Source organism: Podarcis gaigeae (genome assembly GCF_964106915.1).
Source record: "Podarcis gaigeae genome assembly, chromosome: Z".
NCBI lineage: Eukaryota > Metazoa > Chordata > Lepidosauria > Squamata > Lacertidae > Podarcis > Podarcis gaigeae.
Window position 1 is genome coordinate 39,155,811 of NC_139691.1, and position 23,139 is coordinate 39,178,949.

Sequence of the window (23,139 nt, forward strand, 5' to 3'; positions counted from 1 at the left end):
CTATTCAGTGCCATGATACTCTGGTACAATTTGGTGGATTTTTGGCTTCCAATTTAAGCACAGATGATTATATTAAGCGAGTGCCTTCCATTGATGTTCTCTGTAATGACTTCCACACCCCTCACGATGCTGCATTTTTCCTTTCACGGCCTATGTATGCACATCACATTTCAGTAAGTACAGATGTTCAGTTAGCTTGCAGTCTGTATATCCAGAACACACAGTTGTATTGAAAATTAAAACTGTCATTCCACTGATTCTTTTAAAGGGGCCTCGCTGAGATTGAAAGCACTCCTCATTCAGTGACTGGGTTTAAAATCTAGCTGACTTAATTTCTTGGACTTAGTTTTGTATTTAAATCTAATAGAGTTAATAAAAAAGGGATTTTGTTTTCTGTTTGAGAAGTGGATAATTGAGTACTTGTGTCTTCTTTTTATTAGTCAAAATATGATGAATTGAAAAAGGCTGAGAAAGGGAACAAACAGCAGCAGAAAGTTCACAAATACATTACAGCGTGTGAGCTTGTGATGGCCCCTGTTCATGACTCGGTGATCTCCTTGCACATCCCAAAGGTCTGGGATGATATCAGTCCACAGTTCTATGCTACGTTCTGGTCACTGACAATGTATGACCTTGCTGTGCCACATAGTAGCTACGAACGGGAAGTCAACAAACTCAAAGTCCAGATGAAAGCTATTGATGACAATCCGGAAATGGTATGTATCGTTTTAAATGTATGTTCGCTTGCCGTTTTTAAGAATCTTATCAGTTCATGAAAACCATTGATCAAGAACAGTTGACAGCATTAGATAATAGGTTTTTTTTTTTAAAGCAATTACATTTTCTGCTCTAAAGTTTTTAGTTACCTTGCTCTTCTCTCTAAATCAAAAAAAATCCATACAATTCTGCCTGAACACTGCATTTCTGCAATTCTGGGGCCATTCTAGACCTCTCCACCATTGAGCTTTACAGTGACTAGACACAAGAGAATAGCACTATTTTCAGTTGTGGTGCCTTTCAGTTGTCGTACCTTGGTTCTCAAACAGAATCCAAAAACCAAGGCACGGCTTCCGATTGGCTGCAGGAGCTTCCTGCACTCAATCAAAAGCTGCTTTGGATGTTCGGCTTCCAAAAAACGTTTGCAAACCGGAGCATTCACTTCGGGTTTGTAGCGTTTGGTAGCCAAGGCGTTCGACAAACAAGGCACGACTGTATTAGCTTTCCAATGGCATTGAATTGCTTTACAAGGCTCTGTTAGCAGCAGAATAATGGCAGAGGAATTTGGTATGTAGGTTTACAAGGAGTGCCAGTGTTGGGCATAACCCAGCAGATGTTGGTCCTGTCCAGCTCCCAGCCATTTAAATGGACCTTGCATAGGAGACTATCAAACCCTGGTGATTTGTGTTGATATGGTTTGTGGAATAGAAATATAAGGAATAAGCCAGCTCTTTGTGAAAGACCAGTTTTGAATCTATCCATGTGGTCAGATGATATAAGGTAAAAGAGAAGGACACCTGACAGCTAGGGGCTAGGGGCACTATGGTAGAAGTAGGCTTCCATAACCATTTACCTAACTGAATGGGGAATCATAGACAGAATCAACAACCATACACACCTTCCTTTAGATGATCCAACAATCAGAACTGAGCACAAGGAGCCCATCTAGGAATGTTAAAATTCTGCAGATCACCTGTAAGGAAAAGGAGTGGGCTGCAAGATAAAGTACTTGCTCACTTTCCCCCCAAATAGCAGTTTAGCAGGATTTTAAAAGGTAAAGGACCCCTGACAGTTAAGTCCAGTCGCAAATGACTCTGGAGTTGCGGCACTCATCTCAATTTACTGGCCTAGGGAGCCGATGTTTGTCCGCAGGCAGTTTTTCCGGGTCATGTGGCCAGCATGACTAAGCCGCTTCTGGCGAAACCAGAGTAGTGCACGGAAACACCGTTTACCTTCCTGCCGGAGCAGTACCTATTTATCTACTTGCACTTTGATGTGCTTTCGAACTGCTAGGTTGGCAGGAGCTGGGACTGAGCAACGGGAGCTCACCCCGTCACGGGGATTCAAACCGCCGACCTTCTGATCAGCAAGTCCTAGGCTCTGTGGTTTAACCTACAGCGCCACCCGTGTCCACAGCTCCACCTGCAGGATGGTATGCACACTATCAAATCTGAACACGTGATTTCTTTTTCGTAGCCTCTGAACAAAAAGAAAAAAGAAAAAGAACGCTGTACAGCTCTTCAGGACAAGCTTCTTGAAGAGGAAAAGAAGCAGTTAGAGCACGTGCAAAGAGTGCTGCAGAGACTGAAGCTGGAAAAGGATAATTGGCTTCTTGCAAGTAAGTAGGATAGACCTTTTCATCACCAGCCACTTACGCAGAATTGCAGCATTCTGACTTTGGCAGCATCTGTGTAAATCATTTGTTAAATATTTGTAAATGAGTGACTGTTTATTCTTACTTTTTTGTAATGTATATAAAATTCATTACTTGAATGCAGACCCAAAAGTTGGCAGAATTTTGGCACATTGGGTGGCTGTTTCCCTTACTTGTAAACAGATCTTAGGGCAATTGCAGATCTAATGCCGATGCAATTGTAATTATGCCCAAGAGATTGAGTACCAGCCTTTCAACGTTTGCCTTTCCTATAGCACATTCTCTCATCCTGTGTTAACTGGGTATAGGATCCCCCTTTACAGCCCAACTTCAACCTGACTTCAGTAAGTAGGTTACTGGTTTAGGCTTAACTGTCTTATCACTGGTACCCATTTATCTCTTAGTAGTTTTTCAAGATTGGGGAGGGGGGATTTCCTCTGGAGAGAAGATAGAGATACCTGGTTGAGGGCTATCGATCTCAAATCTGATGGCTTCATCAGGCAAGGACATGCTGTGCACCCAAGTACTCCCACTTTATTTCTTCCCTTTATCAGTAAATGTAAATGCCTTTTTGTGCATGGTGCATGTGGCAAATTAATTTTACTGACGTAATGATGACCTCTTATTTGTTTATTAGAGTCCACCAAAAATGAGACTATAACAAAATTTCTGCAGTTGTGTATATTTCCTCGGTGTATCTTTTCTGCTATTGATGCTGTTTACTGCGCTCGCTTTGTGGAACTGGTGCATCAACAGAAAACACCAAACTTTTCAACACTTCTTTGTTATGACAGAGTAAGTAGCTCTTGTTTATTATTATGATTCTTTGAGAAGTGGTGATGAACCCTTTCCATCAAGGAAGGAAAGATGCACTAGCTGAAAGACGTATTTCTCTGAATTGTAACTCATAGAGTATAGGTAATAATGTCAATTCCTTCACTAATAGAGATGAAACATATTATGGAAACTTGAAATGAGTGGTTGCAAGAAAAAAAGAATCCTAATCTTTCTGGATCAGAAATCTATTCGATGATTTGGTAGCTTTAAAAGACTGAGAAAGTTGTTGCCTTCATAGGATACTAATGAAATCAGGAAAGTTAATTTTTCAGTGTTAAAAAAATTATTGTTCTCTAACTTTTGTAATAGTAAGGCTTTTTGACATCAGGTTACACTAACATAAGAAACAAAACCTGACTGGAGGGGGGAGGATAATTGGGGATTTCATTTTCATTTCCTTCAACAAATTATTGGAATAAAATCCAGTGTTTCAAGTATAAAAACTTGGTTTCATAGCATTGTAATGTGTCAATAAAAAAAAATTCTTGCAGGTATTCTCTGATATAATCTATACTGTAGCCAGCTGTACTGAAAATGAAGCTAGTCGATATGGGAGGTTTCTCTGCTGCATGCTTGATACTGTAACTCGGTGGCATAGTGATAGAGCCATATATGAAAAGGTATGTAAAATGTTCAAAATGCTCACTTGAAAACCTGTCATACTTAGAGGAGTATCAGTGTTGCAGGTGTTTTTCCTCCTAAAGGAAGTAGAAACTTTTGCCAGCCCAGATAATAGGAGCTTGGTGTCATTCAGAAGGACTGTATCATAACTAAAAACTGATACCTGTTTGTAAAGTGTTAAACTATGTTTAGTGGCTTCTCTAGAAGGCCTGCATTTAAATCCTAGCCTGGGGAAAACTTATCGTTGTTTTTTAAGTAGCAATATATCCATGAGATCTTGACTTCCCCTGTCTAGCCTTAGCCATACCAATATCTGCTCCCTCAAGTAGGCTCATATTTCAAAAGCTTTGTATAAACCACTTTGATCTTAACATGCTTCTTGAATAAGCTTAACTATCTTCTTTGTGTACATGCAGGAGTGTGGCAACTATCCTGGCTTCCTCACCATATTACGGGCAACTGGTTTTGATGGTGGGAACAAAGCTGACCAGTTAGATTATGAAAATTTTCGGCATGTAGTACACAAGTGGCATTATAAGTTAACCAAGGTAACCTGACGGCACTGTGAAGCTTGTTGGTTTTGTAGTTTTGCTGAGAGCCTCTTAGCAACATCTTTCTCTTCCTTTCCTAGGCATCTGTACACTGCCTGGAAACCGGCGAATATACACACATCAGAAATATCCTGATAGTGCTGATCAAAATCCTTCCATGGTACCCCAAAGTTTTGAACTTGGGCCAGGCTTTGGAGAGAAGAGTCCATAAGATCTGCCAAGAGGAGAAAGAGAAGAGACCTGATCTATATGCATTAGCGATGGGGTAACAAATCCTTCATTTAAAAACATGACTAAATAATACAAGGAAAGCATTCCTGAGGTTTTTTTTCTAGATCAGCTTTTTACTTTAGGCTGACTTTGCCTTACCTTGAAAGATTGTGTATCAGTTGGTTTCAGAGTAACTTTGGGCTTTTATTGTAGATGGCTTATTTGTCAGAAACCTTCTTGGGCATACTAAACTCAAAAGTTCTGTCCTTAAAACGTTTGTGTAAACTTAGATAGTACATCTAGGGTTTAACAAAGTTGGCAGATAAGAGCAAGTTGATTAAAAGTATAATATCAAGATAGGGTAGAAAGTGTTATTCTGTACATATTGAACTTTCAGACTTTTATGATTAAATCCTCATGTATTTTGCATTTTGTACCACATTCTTATACATGCTAACCTCCTTTCTATGTTCCAGAAAAAACTTTTAATGCATTTCATTCATAGTGTCAGTGATTACTTATTCTTTTCAGAACGAGGGGAAAATATTTTGGTGGCAGAGGTTTTGAGGATCACAATAAGGATTAAGGTGTTACAGTTGATTTGAAGAGAGTTATGTGATTCTACAAAATTAAATGTTTGTATTTACTTGGCTTAGTTAAACAACCCACAGTTAAATCATTTGCTTTATCTTTTCAAGCGGCTATCCACTTCTTGTGTTTGTTTTTTTGTGTGTGTTGTGCATATTTAACACTTTATGCGACTTACAGCTATTCTGGACAGTTGAAAAGTAGAAAACATTGCATGATCCCTGAAAATGATTTCCACCACAAGGATCCACCCACTAAGAATGCAGTACCTACAACAGTGCAGAATGGGCCCGGAGGAGCTGGGCTTGCTTCTTCTACACTCACAGTAAATGCAGCTAAACTGGAAGAAAGCACAGCTGAGGAGACTGGTATGTCAGTTACCATAAAAGTAGTAGTATAGATTGTGGGAATTCACACTGATGTTTTCTTAGTTTAAAAACAAGAACAGATAAGGGCCAGTTCACACATGCATGCCTGTATCATCAGCTAAACTGCTGATGATCTGCAAGAGTGAGAAATTACTCCGTTGAAACACTTTATGACTGAGATAGTGAGTTAATGCTCTCATAGATAGAATTCTGGTCCTTTATGCACATACATGTGCGAACCTGCCCCACTACTTGTTTAGCTCAGTATTATCAGGAATACTGATGTGCTATACATTAAATAATGCTGAGTTGATTTTTTAAAATAAAATTGCCTTCTTTGTGGTGAAAAAGTTAAGCACCAACTTACCCAAGAGCGAGCACTGTTGAGCTCATCGAGATTTAACTTTTGACATTTATAGGATTGTACTAGCAATGTTCGTAATAGTTCTTTATGCATATAACTACTGTATGAATAAGAATTGCTGAGGTTAATCTGAGTGGTATTATTATTATTATTATCCGCAATGTAACTTTTTTGTTACTGACAAATACTTATTGATGCGTACTGTTTCTCTGTAAAACAAAATGATTTTCCTTGGGTGTTAAGCACAGTTTAATTTGTTTTGAAGACTTTATACTTCAGTGAGTCTATTGGTTTATTCATTGTCAGTATCTTTTTTTTCTTTCAGCAGACAAATTATTAAAGGAGAAATCTCAGGGTGCTGTTAAAGTGATTAATAAAGCTGCCAGTGCAACACCAAAGCTGACCACGAGCAATGGGAGCAATGCTTCCAACAGGTGAGTAACTGCCGCCATTTTCTCTTTAGAATTCAAATTACATTGGGAAAAGATCTGTACAGTCAAACCTCGGTTGTCAAATGTAATCCGTTCTGGAAACCCCTTTGGCTTCCAAAATGTTTGACAACAGGGGCGCGGCTTCTGATTGACTTCAAGAGCTTCCGCCACTCAAGCAGAAAGCCACACTGGATGTTCAGCTTCTGAATAACGTTGAAAACTGGAGCATTTACTTCTGGGTATTTGGTGTTTGGGAGCCAAAACATTCCAAAACGAAGCCATTTGGGAACTGCTTGACTGTATGTTCAAAGGATGGCAGAATTCTGGGGTAAATGTTTCCATTTTGCTTGGGATGAAATGGAGACTTCCCATTGGTGGACATGACCATGAGGCCATGTAGGGAGGGGTAATGCAACTTTATGGGCCTCTAATGTAGGGATGTGACAGAATTCAATTAGGCTGATCCCTGGCGCTGATCCCAAGACCACCAGGTCCTTTGGGATTAGCGCAGTAGAGAGATAGCCCACTTAACTAACTGAAGCAACCACTGCTCCAGAAAAAAAAATCGATGCCACTCACCATTTAAATTTAAAAAGTGAGAGTATCTCTTGTTAACATGTTTAGGAAAAGCAGAACTTAAAAGGGTTTTTGCACTCTATAGAGAGGGATGTTTAAAATTAAGGATGATTAAACAGCATTTCGTATTAGTACTGATTTCCTTTTTATTTCATGTAGCAAAGTTATAAAAGAAAAAGAAGAGAAAGAGAAATGCGGGAAGGAAAAAGATAAGGAGAAAAAAGAGAAAACTCCAGCTGCCACTCCTGAGGCCAAAACACCTGGGAAGGATGGGAAAGATAAACCAAAGGAAGAAAGAGTGAACAAAGAAGACAAAGCAAGAGATAGCAAGGAAAAGACACCTAAGTCTGATAAAGAGAAGGAAAAGAACAAGAGAGAAGAGAAGTCGTCAAAGGATGAAAAATCCAAGATCATTGTGACCAATGCTGAGTCAAAGTCAGCTGCAGAAAAGGAGAAAGAGAAGGAGCCGTCCAGAGAGAGAGAAGTAACCAAGGATGTGAAATCCAAGGAAAACATTAGAGGAGGAGGAGGAGGAGGAGGAGAGAAGGCTCCAGTAGCTGGGTCCTTGAAGTCACCTGTTCCCCGATCAGAAGCATCAGAGTGTGAAAGGGGTAAGCTCACCTCCTTTCTTGTGGTCTTCTGTTTCCTTAACTGTAACACATAATAGGGTAGAAGGTTTTGATATTGATTTTTTTAATGGAAGCTGCGTGCCAGTTAACAGATTAAGCCATTACTTGTTTTTCGTGGGAAAGCTCCATAAAATTGGTAAACCATCTTGAATATCTGAGGCTTGTGAATTCCAAGCACTGATGACCTGACTCACGTTGATTTTAACGATTTAATAAATTAGGTCATTCCTCTCTCTCTCTCTTTTCTAGAACAAAAACGTCGCAAAGTTGATACCCATTCTTCTCCATCACATTCCTCAACAGTAAAGGTTAGTATAGCCTGAGGAAGGCAGCGCCCATTTTAGGCTCTCGGTGTTTGGAATGCCAGTGTTCGACTTCCTTCAAGTTTTGTGCCAACTGGAGCCATTGGAGGTTTTATATTGCATTACGAAATGCGTTATTTTTCTTGGTTTGGTGGACTCTTTTTTTCATATTAAAATTTTTTTTTTAAAATATTTTTTTAAAAAAATTAGAAAAAGAAATTAAAAGCTTCAAGGACCTAGCACAAATGTTGTAAATAGAATTTGGAAGTGTCAAGAATTTTTTTTTTTAAACCAAAAAGTGCCTCACTGTTTTTAACGAGTCAGATATATTTTTGGAGTGCAGTGGTAGCTACAAGCAAACAAGTGTCTTGCAGCACGCAGAGAGAGGAGCCTATTTTTCCTGCACTAATGTTGAAGAATCTGTAGCACTGAAGAGTTCCTGGAGGATTGTGGGATATGCGATACCTCTGAATTCACCAGGCTTCTTGATGAGCTTCATACCACGGTGTGCCTTCCAAGGAGGAGCCTTGAAAAGGAGCCCCGTTTTAAAGTCTCCTTGGTGATCAGTTCTCCTGTAGTTGTGTATATTCAGTGAGCAGGCAGCTTCTGTTGCACCTTTCCTGCGAGGTTTTTTATATTCCAGTGGGTTCCCACCCTGTTGAGCTCTGCGTTACGCTTAAGCCAGATGCGGCAGCCAAAACCTTCCACCCAGCAAAGAGAAAACCCCCAGCAGTCGAGTGCAGCACAAAACCATGGCTGTAGCCTTCTTGAAGACTCAGGGTAGCAATTCCTTGCTCCATGTTTATAATTTTATTTCTAAACCAACTAAGCTCATGGAATCTTTGAATTTGCAGTACGTTGAAGCTTTAAAACTGTAAGTTACCGATGCGTCATCAGAGAAACTGGGATGGATTATGTGGGTGTGTCGCCATTTTGCCAACATTTAAAAAAAGCTTTCTCTTAAGACGTTGGCATGAGGTGTAGAGCAGCTGGATGGAGTAGTACAATTTCATTATAAAGTAATAAGTATAGTTGAATATGAGTAATAAGATAGTTGGGATGTTGATCCTCGGGATGTTTACTTGGGAGCAAGTCCCATTGGTAACAGTGGAATTTGGTCCCAGGCAAACGTGTGGCAAAGATTGCAGTTTTCATTTATAATAGTATTGTTTTCTATGCATCTATTTAAATAGCTGCATTTATAGCTATTTAGGGGAATGTTATTCACATGTTTAATGTTAAGTCAGGAAGGTAGAGAATTTCTCTCCCCCCACCTCAACCCAGTTGTAAAGCTATTACTTATAAATATAGCACTTCAATAAAAAAAGATTAAGATATAATGCGGGTTTGGGTGTTTTAAAAAAACTAATTGACAAACACAATATTTTGTAGCTAGGTTGTTCTTATTATTTAACTGCATATGAGAAGTATTAATACTTCATTTATTCCCAGAAGGAGTAGCTGTTTTTTGTTTCAAGGGTATGGCCCTGCTTCCCCAAGTTCCTGAGTTTCTGAGAACTGTGCGACCTTACGTGTCATCTCCATTCATTTTCTACAGGACAACCTCAGCGAACTCAAGGACTCTTCAGCAAAGGTTTGAATCTTTCAATCACTCACAGAAAATAAATAAAAAATAATGGTTTTTGCAGGTTCAGCTGAGACAATTTTATAACATGGAGTACATAATAAAAATGTGACACCAGGTGGTGCTGTAGCGCTGCAATCCAAAGTCAATGGTAAATTGCATTGGGATCTCTCTTTCTCTTTCTCTAGATATAGACAGTGCTTTTTTCTGGGGGGCGGGGTATGCAGGGGTACACATACCCCTAAACATTTTGTGAATCTAAGTTTGGCCTCATTGTGGGGCAGTATTTCAATACGAGTAGGAAAATGAGAGTACCCCAAAACATTTTTAAAGGAAAAAAAAGCACTGGATATATAGATCTATAGGAGTTTTTCATTGCATTTTTAAATATTTGTGTAGACTCTGCCTGCATTAGCAAGCCATGTATGAATTGTGCAAACCTGGCTACCGCAACATGCTGCACTGGTTTTCAGACTGTGTTTTTGGGGCTTCTTCCATATTGTTTAGTTCAAGGCCACACTTTCAGTTAAAGCAGGGCATCCCTGGGGCACTTCAGGCCCCCACATGGTCAATCCTCCTAGAACATGCGCTAGAATCCTCTACAACCATTCTGTGGTAGACATTCTTCAATAGTCTGATAAATATCGAAAGTATTCTCTGAAGGCAAAAAAGTTTGATGACCACTGTGGCATATGAGCAACCGGGGCGGGGGGGGGGGGCGGGGTGTCTTTTACCAAGGTGCTTGTAATGATTCAGCACTTTTGATGCGATTATTCCCTCCTGTCAGTTCATTAAATCCCCCTGATTGCACTTAAGCTTTTATAATGTATTTGCGCCATATTTTTCTAAAGAGTTTTTGCTTGTTAGGAAAGCAGCATCTAGCATTTCTGTCCCAAATTGTTGCAGTAACATGCGTTTCCCCCTATAGTTTTCCTCAGCTGCCAGCTATGCTGAATGAAATGGTTTTTTAAAAAAAAATTATTCTATTTTTCACTGGGTTTTAGTTGGAAAAAGCATTTATTCTTTGTGCAAGCGGCAGTTCCATCTACGTGCACAAGCTGAAACTTCTGTGTTGTCTTCAAGGATTGCCCTTCAAAGGGCAAGTTTACTGCAGCTAGTGGCTTCGGAAGCAATCTCCTGAATCAGAAATCTAGGATTACTTTGGGGTTGGGTGAAAAGCAGACCTGGCCAGTGCTGTAACCTAAAAAATTAAAAATGCAGGTAGATTTGTCTGACCCAGAATCACCTAGAAGCTGTAATTCTGAATGCCAAACCCAGCAATCCCATCTCCTCCTGATAAGTGCTGAACCCAGCAATTCCATCTCCTCCTGATAGTCCCATCAATTGGTTTTAACTGACAAATCTCATTTGGACCTCCCTCCCACATTGTACCTTCCCTCTTAATCTAAATAGTCTATCCAGTAAGCCATTCTCTCTTCCCAACACCCAACAGTAATAGTACACAACACTTCAGAAACATGTTAAAACAATTTATGGAGTTCCTTCTGCAAGATGCGATTGCTGTTGCCTTTAAAAAGGCATTAGACAGGTTCTTAGGGGGATAGCTGTATTAATTAATACCAGTTGCTAGGGAACAATAGCAGAAGTCAGTTGCTCTTGGTCCTGGTTGCAGGTTTCTGAGCAGCATCTGACTGGCCTCTAGGGAAACCAGGATACATCAACCTGATCTAGCAGGGCTGCTCTTAGGTTCTTGAAAGAATGGGGAGTACACTGATTTAGGTGTGGCAGTCAGTATGAGATGATAACAGATGCAACATTTATGGTTTCATTAGGAAGGGGCAAAGTTGCTTTGACAGGTGAGGGAGGAGACTTACTGATCTGCTTATGGATATATCTGAGATTAAACTTGCAACCCTCTGCTCCCAGTATATTTTATTTGGGTTGTGTTTTTTTGTACTTCAGAAAAGCCAGAAATAATAGGTTCTCTTGGGAAATAATTGCATATGGTTAGAAATAGTGGGCCCGGGTAAAGATTTCTGTTCTTGAATGGCTCCCGTAGGGAATACTATTTCAAGAAAAACCCAAAAGTTGGGGAAATGCAGAATGTGAAGACTAAAATAGGTGGATATGGAAGATCCTTGAACAAGATCACACAATTTTTTTTTGTTTAAAAGCAGCCGTGAAGGGTGTTTGTGTGTGTGTGTGTGTGTGAGAGAGAGAGAGAGAGAGAGCGCGTGCGCGCGCGAGTGAGTGAGTGAGACTGGTGCCAGGTATGGAAAATCTGATGACTCTCTTCATGTATTTTTTACGATTTAAATTCCCTCATTCCCTGAAGCTATTTGCCCTGCAGGGTAAAAAACCATATAGATATGTGGGGAATATAAACTGGGAAAATGCCAGGCCAGTTAGTTTAAACAGAGAAAAACTGAGCATATTTAAATACGTGTTTAAATATGTGATCAGATTTACCTGCCCCTGTTGTGTGGCTGCTTTTATTTTATTTTTGAAAATTTTGATATATCCTAACTACAGATCTTCTATATCGTACTAAGTTTGGAACAAGGCTTGCTCTATTTTTCTACTAAGTACTTTGCGGAGTTATTTTTAAAATAGGGAACTAGCTACTATGCAATATTATTGTAAGTAATTTTGTGAGTTCTGTGCTAACACATCTCCGAACTTGAATGAAAAATTATATTCATGCAACATTTCCATGCGCTATCTTCTTTCTTGCTACCGAAGCTTAGTTATTTCATATAATCACCAACAATAAAGGCAAACGGTAGCATACAGTTTTATGTACCTTTTATAAATGAGCTTGATAACAAATCTTTTAGGAAGCAAGTGTAGTCCACATCATTAATGTTTCTCGTTATTTAAATAGACTGGATTCACAATTAAGTTTGGAGTTCTACAATGCAAGCATGCTTGAACACCACTTTTGTCTGTTGTCCTTCTGTTACTGAAATTTCAGGATTCCAGTATGTAGTAAGTCACAATGCTGAGTAAAAAAATAAAATTGTGAAAATATTTTTTCCAGCTTTACTTTGAATTCGAGATATTCAAGGACTTTTTTCAGAGTGGTATATAAGGAAAAGCAGAGAGACTGCCAGAGATGAAAAATAAATATTTCTGGATTTCTGCAAAAGACAATTATTTTAGTGCACCGTCTTGACAGATAAGCTTTAATCCTTGGTAATGTTGCCTTAATTTAACAGCACTACATTAACCACTCAACTCCAACACTGTCCAAGAGTAAAGAGAGAGAAGTGGACAAGAAAGATTTGGACAAGTCAAGGGAAAGATCCAGAGAGAGAGAGAAGAAAGAGGAAAAGGAAAGGAAAGATCGAAAAAGGGTTTGTGACTTATACATAACAATTTTAAACTGTGGTTCTTAAAATACGATGACAGGTTTCTGCAAAGTTTTTAATGACTGCTTCTTGATTTCACTAAGACAAAACAGGGAGCAAATTACTACAATTTGTGGTGCAAGGAGGCACTTCAAATGAAGAAGCAGCTTTTAACAAACCAGCTCTCTTTAAGCATAATATTTAAACTATTGTTTTGGAGATCTGTGTGTATTAAATTTATTAATGTTGTATCTGACTAGGATCATTCAAATAGTGATCGGGAAGTGCCTCAGGATTCAACCAAACGCCGCAAAGAGGAAAATGGAACAAGTATGTTCTCTCCTGCTTTTTCTTTCTTTGACAATGCCTAGGTGCTGATATGAGTGGCTCTATTTATGTAGCTTTTGTCTTTCCAGCTGGTTCTTCCAAACATAGTAAGAGTGAAAGTCCTTCAGATTCTCCCCACTCCAATGAGAAGGAAAAGGACAAAAGCAAATCAAAATCTTCCGGCAAAGAGAAAGGAGACTCAATAAAAGTTGAAAAGATGGAGAAAAGCTCTGGTAGCAAAAAGGCAAGTCATACTCCTCTCCCCCCCCCCCCCCCCAATTAGTAAAATCATTGTCTTGTTCAGTGGATTTTAGTTAGCATATGAAGTTTGTCCTTCATAATAATAATAATAGCGCTGAATATAGAGTTGAGATCAGTAGCTTTTTAATGAGTATGTGTATGTGTGAATGCAAGCTTTCATTTTAATGTATGAAGTAGAGTACAACAAACAGAAATTTTGTTTAGGAAGAATAAATACCTTGTTCTTTTTTTCCTTTCACTAACCTGGCCTTTCCCACTCCTGTGAAAGAAGAATCAAATGCGTTATGTATAAGTTATTATTTCTCCTCATGTTTTAAACTTGTTTTGTGTAGGAGTCCAGACATGATAAGGAGAAAACAGAGAAAAAAGAGAAACGGGATAGTACTGGAGGAAAAGAAGAAAAGAAACAATATCCTTTCACTGTGCCATTAGTCTTTGTGTCTGTTGGTTTCCCAAAAATTTAAAACAACCAAATTTCCCTTAATCTTTTGATTTACTCATAAGTCTTCAGACAAACACAGATAATGAACAATGTTCTGACCAAGGTGAGAATAACTTCTTCATCTTCTCTCTTCACTGGAGATGGGAAAGAATCTTCCTTGCCAAGTGAATTGATGGAAGAGGTACAGAGTGATCTGTTCCCTCCTTTGCCAGTCTGCTACATTTCTGGGCTTCTTGTGGAGGAAGAGACTTTCCTTTCTCTGCAGCTAGCACAAAAATAAGGTGGACTGGCAGAGGAGGGATGGAGCAATCGGCTCCTCCTCTTCCGGCCTGCTTACCCACCTGCATGAAATTCCTGACTGCTTATAGCTTCTAGGCAAGTTGTTAAATATAGTGGTACCTCGGGTTAAGAACTTAATTCATTCTGGAGGTCTGTTCTTAACCTGAAACTGTTCTTAATCTGGAGTACCACTTTAGCTAATAGGGCCTCCTGCTGCTGCCGCACAATTTTTGTTCTCATCCTGATGCAAAGTTCTTAACCTGAGGTACTGTTTCTGGGTTAGTGGAGTCTGTAACCTGAAGCATCTGTAACCCGAGGTACCCTAGTATGGGGTTGTGGATCTGTGGCAGACGTAGTTGCTGATAGCCAAGTTAATGCCAACTGAAAAACTCAGCAATCCTAAATCCAGCTCCTTTAACATCATATTGATGTTAAAAAATGTAAACGTTCTATCTCTTCCTTCATAGAGAATGACTGCAAAAAAGCATACAAATATGTCAAACCACATTACAGTGGTGCCTCGCAAGACGAAATTAATTCGTTCCGCAAGTTTTTTCTTCTTCCGAGTTTTTCGTCTTGCGAAGCACGGTTTCCCATAGGAATGCATTGAAAATCAATCAATGCGTTCCTATGGAAACCGCCTTCAGACCAGGTCCGGGGACAGTCTGTCCCCTGACCTCTTCTGAAGGCTGGGGGGGGGACAAGGGCTTTTCTTCTCACCGCCAGCCTTCAGAAGGCTGTTCTGAAGGCTGGCGGTGGGAAGAAAAGCCCTTCTCCCCACCTCCCGCCCCGCAAGCCCCGGGGACAGGAGGGCTTTGCCTGGACCTGGACCTCTTCTGAAGGCCGGCGGGGGGCAAAAGTCTTTGCTCCCGACGGCCAGCATTTTAAAAGCGGTCCGGGATAGCGGGAAAGCGCAGCGCAATTCTCTGCTATCCCGGACCGCTTTTAAAATGCTGGCGGTGGGGAGCAAAGCCTTTTGGCCCCCGCCGGCCTTCCTGGACCTCTTCTGAAGGCCGGAGGGGGGGCAAAAGGCTTTGCTCCCCACCGCCAGCATTTAAAAGAGGTCCCCGGAGATTTCCCTATGGGCTTTCTTCTTGCGAAGCAAACCCATAGGGAAATTCGTCTTGTGGAACGACTCAAAAACGGAAAACTCTTTCGTCTTGCGAGTTTTTCGTTTTGCGAGGCGTTCGTCTTGCGGGGCACCACTGTATATGTGTAAAAAAATAGTGCCGAATCCCAAATAGTAGTCTCAGAGGTTGCTCTATAGAGCAAGACTCTATAGCCAAGACTAAAATCATACAGGAACCCATGGATTCGTTCTGTCACTTGTTTTAAATGAAAGCTTTCTATACCATCAAAAACTGCTGTGCAGACTGACGTTTTTGTCACTCTAGCTTTAGGTTCATTAACATAAGTCATTTTTCAAAAAGAACTCTCAAGTTGTTCAGTTAATAGAAAAATTCTACCAAGGTAGCCAGGTTAATCTGTAATCCCTTCAGCTGCCTTGGTCGCACTGGTTGATGATCTCCGGCGGGCTAGGGACAAAGGTGAAAGCTGTTTCCTAGTTCTGCTGGATCTCTCAGCGACCTTTGATACAATCAACCATAACATCCCTCTGGACCGTCTAGAGGGGCTGGGAGCTGGGGGCACTGTTATACAGTGGTTCCACTCCTTCCTCCTTGACCGTGTCCAGAAAGTAGTGTTGGGGGATGAGTCTGGGCTCTCACTTGTGGGGTGCCTCAGGGTGCTGTCCTCTCCCCCATGCTTTTTAACATCCACATGAAGCGGCTGGGAGAGATCATCAGGGGTTTGGGCTGGCTGTTCATCAATATGTGGATGATACCTAGCTCTACCTCTTTCAAATCAGTGAAAGAGTGGTAAAGGTCCTGTGTGAGTGCCTGGAGGTGGTTGGAGGATGGATGGTGGCTAACGGATTGAGGTTGAATCCTGACAAGACAGAAGTACTGTTTTGGGGGGACAGGAGGCAGTTAGATGTGGGGGACTCCCTGGTCCTGAATGGGGTAACTGTGCCCCTGAAGGACCAGGTGCACAGCCGGGGAGTCATTTTGAACTCACAGTTGTCTATGGAGGCGCAGGTCAATTCTGCGTTCAGGGCGGCTGTCTACCAGCTCCATCTGGTACGCAGGCTGAGACCCTCCCTGCCCACAGACTGTCTCACCAGAGTGGTGCATGCTCTAGTTATCTCCCTCTTTGACTACTGCAATGAGCTCTACGTGGGGCTACCTTTGAAAGTGACCCAGAAACTCCAGAATGCGGCAGCTAGACTGATGACTGGGAGTGGCCGCCTGGGCCACATAACACCTGTCTTGAAAGACCTGCATTGGCTCCCAGTACGTTACCGAGCATAATTCAAAGTGTTGGTGCTGACCTTTAAAGCCCTAAACGGCCTTGGTCCAGTATATCTGAAGGAGTGTCTCCACCCCCATTGTTCTACCCAGACACTGAGGTCCAACACCAAGGGCCTTCTGGCGGTTCCCTCAGGGAACCAGGCGGAGGGCCTTCTTGGTAGTGGCACTCGCCCTGTGGAACACCCTCCCATCAGATGTCAAGGAAATAAGCAGCTATCCTATCTTTAAAAGACACCTGAAGGCAGCCCTGTTTAGGGAAGTTTTTAATATTTAATGCTGTATTGTTTTTAACACTTGATTGGGAGCTGCCCAGAGTGGCTGGGGAAACTCAGCCAGATGGGCGGGGTAGAAATAAATAAATAAATTGTTGTTGTTGTTGTTGTTGTTGTTGAAAAGACCATACTGTGGCAGGGCCAGCCCAATATATTTTGGCACCTGAGGCGAACCACAAAATGGTACCCCCCCCCCCAAAGCAACCTTATCTGATGGTTGAAGTGTGAATCAAAGGGTGTTGTTTGGAAGAAAGGGCCTACTAAGAAACATGCTGGACAGGTGACCCCAGAGGGCAGCCCCCACCATTTTCTTGCTAGGGGTGGGAGGAAACTAGCAGTGCCTCCAATTTGCCAAGAGGATGCTGAGGAGGCAACAGATCTGGTTTCCAGGAGCACTCCACATCTGTAGCTGCCACTCTGGCTGCAGCAGCAGCAGAAATCTGCTGCCCCTGTGGATCCTGCTGCCTGAGGTTATTGTCTCACCTTACCCCATATATGGGATGGCCTTGTATTGCCACATACATATTTGTGGGGATAGGACATATTTAAATAAAAGTCATTGAGACTTCGATAAATGCTGAGATTACTATATATCATGAATTCCATTTCAGTCAAAAGATAGAATTATGTATGCTAATACTCGAAATAATAAAGGTAAATGTTTGTCCATTTCTGATTAAAAGTCAACATGTTCAGATGTCAAGCTTTAACATGCTGCTTCAGCTATCAGTGGCTGCCCAGGTATTCTGTAAGTGTCAAAACAATGCTTACTTTGGGCATTCACGAGGTGAAGGGAGCTATCTCACTTTTTAAATTCTTAATCCATTTATCTAATTTAGGAATTCCGGAGGGCACTGGCAATCTTACCACTTGTCACGTTTCACTTCTAACATAAAAGTTGCATTCTTACTATATACAAAAGAAGGTTTTTGTTACAGATGGCGTTGCTCTCAGATTAAATTAAATTCAGTTTGTATCAAGTAATTCTCCCCTAAGTTACCACAGACTCCTTTTTCTACTTTTGCTCTTGGGCTGATACTAGGGCTGTAACTGCACAATGGGGACACGTGGTGCTTAGTTTTGTGCAGTGTTGCATCTCTTCAAAGGAGAATTCTCTCCTGTTCATCTATGGGAAGTATAGCATCAAATTCAAATTTCAAATTTATTTATTTACGGCTATTAGCCCATAAAATATGTACAAACCTAAAAGCACAGAAACATAAAAACCAATACATCTAACAACAGAAGGGGAACACCACGATGCAAGGGTGGGTCATTGAGCAGTGACAAATAACAGCTTGGGGCCCGGAAAAATCCAAGGGACGGTTCACAGAAAAAGGAGAACTGGAGACGAGATCCGTCATGCACTCTCATCATAACTGTCCGATTAGTTTTTGTTGTTGATGTTGTTTTTTGGTGGTTTTTGTGTGTGAGATAACCGCATTCAGGAATCTCGCCACCTGCAGAGTTACAGAAGGATCTGTATCCTGCAAAAGCAGTGCGGCATGGGTATAGCATCATGTTATGAGTCATGCTAATCCATTTGGGGCTTCATGCCACTGTAAAAACTGGGCATCTTTTTTATGTGCTTTGTTTATCTGAGTGAGAGCAACTTCAGGCCATTCTGCAATCTTAGTTCTGTTAGTTTCAGCTCCTGATCCTTAATGAAATAGATTTAATTGTCCTGATGTTCTCTCTCTTTTTTAGGCAGGTTTGAAAATGAGAAGATTCTGAGGTGTGACCATATATGTATTTTCCGGAATATACATTGCACAGAAGATTGCGAATGAAGAGGACCCATCTGCATCTCCTTAAATTATTCAGTTCTCTGCTTTATTTCCCTCCCATTGCTGAAGATTTGATTGTTGAGTTGTACATTACTGTATTTTTGTTGGTTAGCTTCTTAAACATTTATTTTCAGTACCTGGCTGAAAGTGTTACATGTTCCATATTTTAGCACAATGTGCTGCAAATTGTTGCCATCGTGCAAATGAGGTTTATACGTGTACAGAGTTTCACATTAGGTTACCCAAATACTGCCTGATTTCAGTAAACCTTTTCAGATGGAATTGAAACATTTGCTGTGTTTGAAAACCCAACAAATAAACAGTTGTTGAACCTTTGGAATTTACCTCATTTAAAATCCAGTTTTTATTTATTGTTTCTAATATCAATAACTAAAACCAAGTGGGAGCATTGTTTTTGTGCGGTGCTTAAGAATTATTTGTATATTATGTGCACAGCATTTCACCAGTTGAAAAAGAAAAAAAAAGGAACCCTCACTTATTGTTCCCCGCTACACCTTATATGTTTGTCATAATGTTTCTAGAAATTGGGAAATACTTCATTCCAAACAGAAATTTAAGAATTAGGTTTTCATATTACAGCTACAGGAGCTTTGTATTGCTGGACTTTAGTCAGGAAAAAAAAACGTTTCACAATGACATTTCTAAGAAAAGTAAAACAATTTTTTTATCTGAAATTCTACCAGTGTAACCTTTTTTTCTAAATAAACAATAGTTTTCTCAATGGGTCGTAAATCATTGTGTGTGTTGCTTATTCAGGTGGTTCTGTACTGTAATTCTAACTGTCGTATACTTTTGTCCTCTTCAGTCAACTTTGACACCTAATATATTTTTATTTTATTTTATTTCCTAATTTTATTTCATAAGATTTAGGGAATATTGCAGCCCAAGCAGTGGTGCAGCTAGGACTACACCTAAAACAATGAAAAACAGGGCCAGAAAAAACGCTGTGCAAATGTTTGCTTGCTTTTTAAGGTTTTGGGGAAATATATCAAATTTGCCACAAGCTCACCATTACCATCTAGTGTCACATTTGTATAATGCACTTTGTTGTTGTTTAGTCGTTTAGTCGTGTCCGACTCTTCATGACCCCATGGACCAGAGAACGCCAGGCACCTCTGTCCTCCACTGCCTCCCGCAGTTTGGACATCACATTTGCAGCTGTATAGCTGAGTCCCTTGCTGGAGTTCTGTTATGCTCATCGTTTACATAAATTCTGCCTCTCCTTTTGATAAAAGAAACCAGCTTTTTACCTGATGTGTCATCCATCCTCTATTTCAACCAAACAGTTTTGTCTTTACGACCAATACAGGATGGAGAGGAGCAGATAGAAACGCCAGTTCGTTAGCATGACTTTTAACATCTATGTCTATAATGAAAGAAGTGGGTTGGGAGCAGAGTCAAGAGCACCAAGAGAAAATTGTCACGTCTGCAGCAGCATAAAAGGGCTGCAAGGTTAAGTTTTATGTGGGTTTTGCATCTAAAATGATCTCGTACAACACAAGAGCTTCCACAGAAGCGTATCCCACCATTTTTATGACTAGCACACTCACAAGAACTGCTGAAAAGGGGGTGGTGATGAAGGCTTTCAGAGCTGATTTGTAATTGAAGTTTGGAAAAATACAACCGGCTTGTTTTGCTTTGTGTATGACTGCCATGGATATATCAGGAGAAACAACAGGTGTTGAATTGTTCTGGCTGGATTATCCTGAGTGTTTGAGGCCCATACTGTGCTTTTTAAAAAGAGCAACCCATAACTTGTGCATTGGATGGGTTTTTAAGAAACACACACCCTTAAACCAAGGGCCATTGAGACTCAGTAAAATCAATTCAGCGGTGCGCACAGAGATTGTTCTTTATTGACCCAGTCTGGAAAATAAAATTATGGACTACCTACAAAAAAACAAGTGTCTGGAAATCAGACTCCTCTCCAGCTAATTTTTAATGATTTCTCTAGCAGAGAGGGGACGTAATAGGTTAAATGTTTAATTTTCTGTCTTTGTAGGGGGTTTTAATAAATCCAGGAAGCGGAGATACCCCTATTTGGAGCTTTGAATAGCTAAATTGTGTGCAGCCTTTGCTCTTTGCACACAGCGCCCCAGGCCTATTTTTTTTGTGGGGGGGGGGGTGAGCAAATCATACTTGAAGCTTTCTGTTGGCTTGTTCTTGTGGTTTTTTTTAAAAAAAATAATCTGAAAAACTATTCCCTTTTATGGTGCTTGAAATAAAAAGGCTGTGTAGTCTGCATCTCTAGAAGTCTATAGCCTTGTCTTAAAGCTGGGGGATGGGGAATGCAGAGCGGGCATTTCCCCTACTTTCCTGACATGGTGCAAAAAGAAAGAGTAGTAAGGAAATTGTCGTCATCCCCCGCAAGCCAAGCATATTGAACTGTATTTACCCTTAAGTTCCACTTCATTTAGGAACTGAAGTGATGTGGAAGATATGTTAAAGCCCAAAGAATGTGGTCCTCAAAAAAATTATTTGGATTGGGGGATGCTGACCATCATACTAACCTGTATTTTGGAGGTACATATTTCATTAAAAAGAAGTGTCTGTAAAATATGTTTCTCTAAAGTAATGCCTGGTAAGCAGCTGAATGAATTTTTTCAAGGGATTTACAGCTATGCTGAATAATTCACTGCCAGTAAAAGAAACCTTTAAATTTTAGATGACCAGGGGCAAACTTTACTCTGGCATAGCCTAAATACACTTCATTTGGGACAGAAAGTATTCCAGATTTCACATTGCATGATGGCCCATGTGACTGCAGCCTGATTGTCTTACATTTGTTTTTAATATGCAGATTGGTCGCAAATCAGCATATTTCTCATGTGCTTAGATACAGGCCTGGTTCACACACTAATTGAAACCAAAGTTAAATTTAAGTTTTGAAGTTGAACAGGCAGCCTGCCAGTGCGCAGTGCTTTTCTCCTCTGCACCTGCCTGTGTTGCATCTGAACTTGGGCTTATAAGTTATTTCTCTCCAGAGACCACAAGTTGTAAACAATGTTCTTATCTTGCCACTCGTGGTTTGGGGAGTGAAGCACCCTCAGTTTTCACCCTGTGTACCAGCATGCTGCATTTCCGTCTGCAAACCATAACTATGGTTTAAAATGGGTGGGTGCTTCCCTTGCGCGCAGCCAACCTCGGCATGACTTGCGTTGGGCGCCAGATTTAAAAGCAGCAGACACAAGCCTAACACATGGGTGGAGAAATGGAAGCTACACTTCAAGGCTCCTGCTTGTTCCTTTCCACCAGTGGCTTTCCCTGCCTGACACCTGATGTCATATAATGTCAAGTGTGAGGCAGGTGGCGGTGGCTTGAGAAAAACAGCCGCAGAGAGTGAATTAGGACCCCTGGCAGACTGCATTTGGCCCATGAGCTGGAGGGTCCCCATGCCTGGTTTAAATTGATGGGGATGAAAAGCCAAGGCAAATTGCTGGCATCCTTGGATTATTCTGGCACTGATTGACCCTATCAGACAAAATCTCTTAATTTGCTCAGCCTATATTTGGATCCCGTTACCTTCTGGGCACTTTGGAAATCATTTAACTGGTTGTGGCTAGTGGTGCTTTTCAATGCAGCCTCTGAACATTCAGTAAACGCTTTTCATTTATTGGCTAGAAATCAAAATACAGCTCTTTCATTTACATTTGTTGATTCCTGGCAACTTGCATGTGCTGCCCTTCTCTGGAATTCAAAGCCAATATTGGCAAAGGAACCCACAAATCATTCAAAAAGCCTTGGCTTGATCTCCCACAAGCCAACGACAAACACCTCTGGCTTCTAAAGCAGCTTGGGGGTGGGATTTCTTCCAAGCCAACCTAAAAAGAAAGGAATCTAATTCATTTAGATTGATCTGTAAGTGAATTTCTTATAGGGCTGTCAAACTCTGAAAGTCAGTGACATTACATTACAACGCCAGCCTTCCCCAACTTCTAGATATTGTAAGACTTCAAGTACCATCAGCCATAGACAGCATGGCTGGTGTCCAGGAATGTTCCAGGAGCTCCAGTCAAAACATCTGTAGGTCATCAAACTGACGGAGGCTGCTGAGGTAGAACCACCAACTTGTTTCTGAGTCTCTCCTGGTCACACATTTTAAGCACATTACTTTCCGCAAACAATTTCGAGAGCTATAGTTTTTTATGAAAACCTACGAGATGGCAGTGAAGGCCGCTAAGAAGTCTTAATTCTCGGCCTCCATTGCATCTGCTAGCTCTCGCCCAGTGCAATTATTTAGTATAATTACCGTATTTTTGCACCATAGGGTACACCAGACCATAGGGCGCACCTAGTTTTTAAGGGGGTGAAATCAAGAAAATTGATGTGGGGATCCATTTTGCAGCACAAGGCTAGGGTTAGGGGGGCTGAAGCGACGGAGCCCCAGACCAACCATCCCAAAGAAATCTTCCTTCCAAATCGGGTTGACAAAACCAAGCGCTGCTTTGCAAGCGACACAATGTATGTCTGCACTGATCTTTTTGCCGTCTTAAGTCGTGTTTGTGTGTGAAAACCGTCCCTGTTAAGTTGTGGGCGAACATATCAGATGACACAGCGATTCTTCAAACAGCTCTTCTTTATTCTGAGGCCAGAACTGAACTGAACTGAGGAGCTCAGTCAGCCTGCTTATATAGAGC

General features: G+C 40.9%; 1 protein-coding gene across 3 annotated transcripts in view; it reads left to right on the forward strand.

The window, feature by feature from the left end:
• LOC310836885 (THO complex subunit 2-like) overlaps window positions 1-19,234 on the forward strand; it is a 63,452-nt gene extending 44,218 nt beyond the window's left edge. Inside the window, exons 22-39 of one of the 3 annotated variants that reach the window (XR_014560297.1) lie at window positions 9-173; window positions 441-716; window positions 2,194-2,335; window positions 3,009-3,166; window positions 3,700-3,828; window positions 4,246-4,377; window positions 4,461-4,645; window positions 5,359-5,546; window positions 6,239-6,344; window positions 7,077-7,528; window positions 7,796-8,722; window positions 9,407-9,442; window positions 12,613-12,750; window positions 13,005-13,074; window positions 13,161-13,315; window positions 13,665-13,741; window positions 13,830-13,877; window positions 18,402-19,234. Coding sequence is in view for 2 of the 3 variants with exons in the window: in XM_083722686.1 (XP_083578812.1) it covers window positions 9-173; window positions 441-716; window positions 2,194-2,335; window positions 3,009-3,166; window positions 3,700-3,828; window positions 4,246-4,377; window positions 4,461-4,645; window positions 5,359-5,546; window positions 6,239-6,344; window positions 7,077-7,528; window positions 7,796-7,854; window positions 9,407-9,442; window positions 12,613-12,750; window positions 13,005-13,074; window positions 13,161-13,315; window positions 13,665-13,741; window positions 13,830-13,857 (2,496 nt within the window). In the remaining variant the exon portion in view is untranslated. The remainder of the gene's footprint in view (window positions 1-8; window positions 174-440; window positions 717-2,193; window positions 2,336-3,008; window positions 3,167-3,699; window positions 3,829-4,245; window positions 4,378-4,460; window positions 4,646-5,358; window positions 5,547-6,238; window positions 6,345-7,076; window positions 7,529-7,795; window positions 8,723-9,406; window positions 9,443-12,612; window positions 12,751-13,004; window positions 13,075-13,160; window positions 13,316-13,664; window positions 13,742-13,829; window positions 13,878-18,401) is intronic. The other 2 variants (XM_083722686.1, XM_083722685.1) reach the window with 2 other exon arrangements.
• Window positions 19,235-23,139: the final 3,905 nt, after the last annotated feature.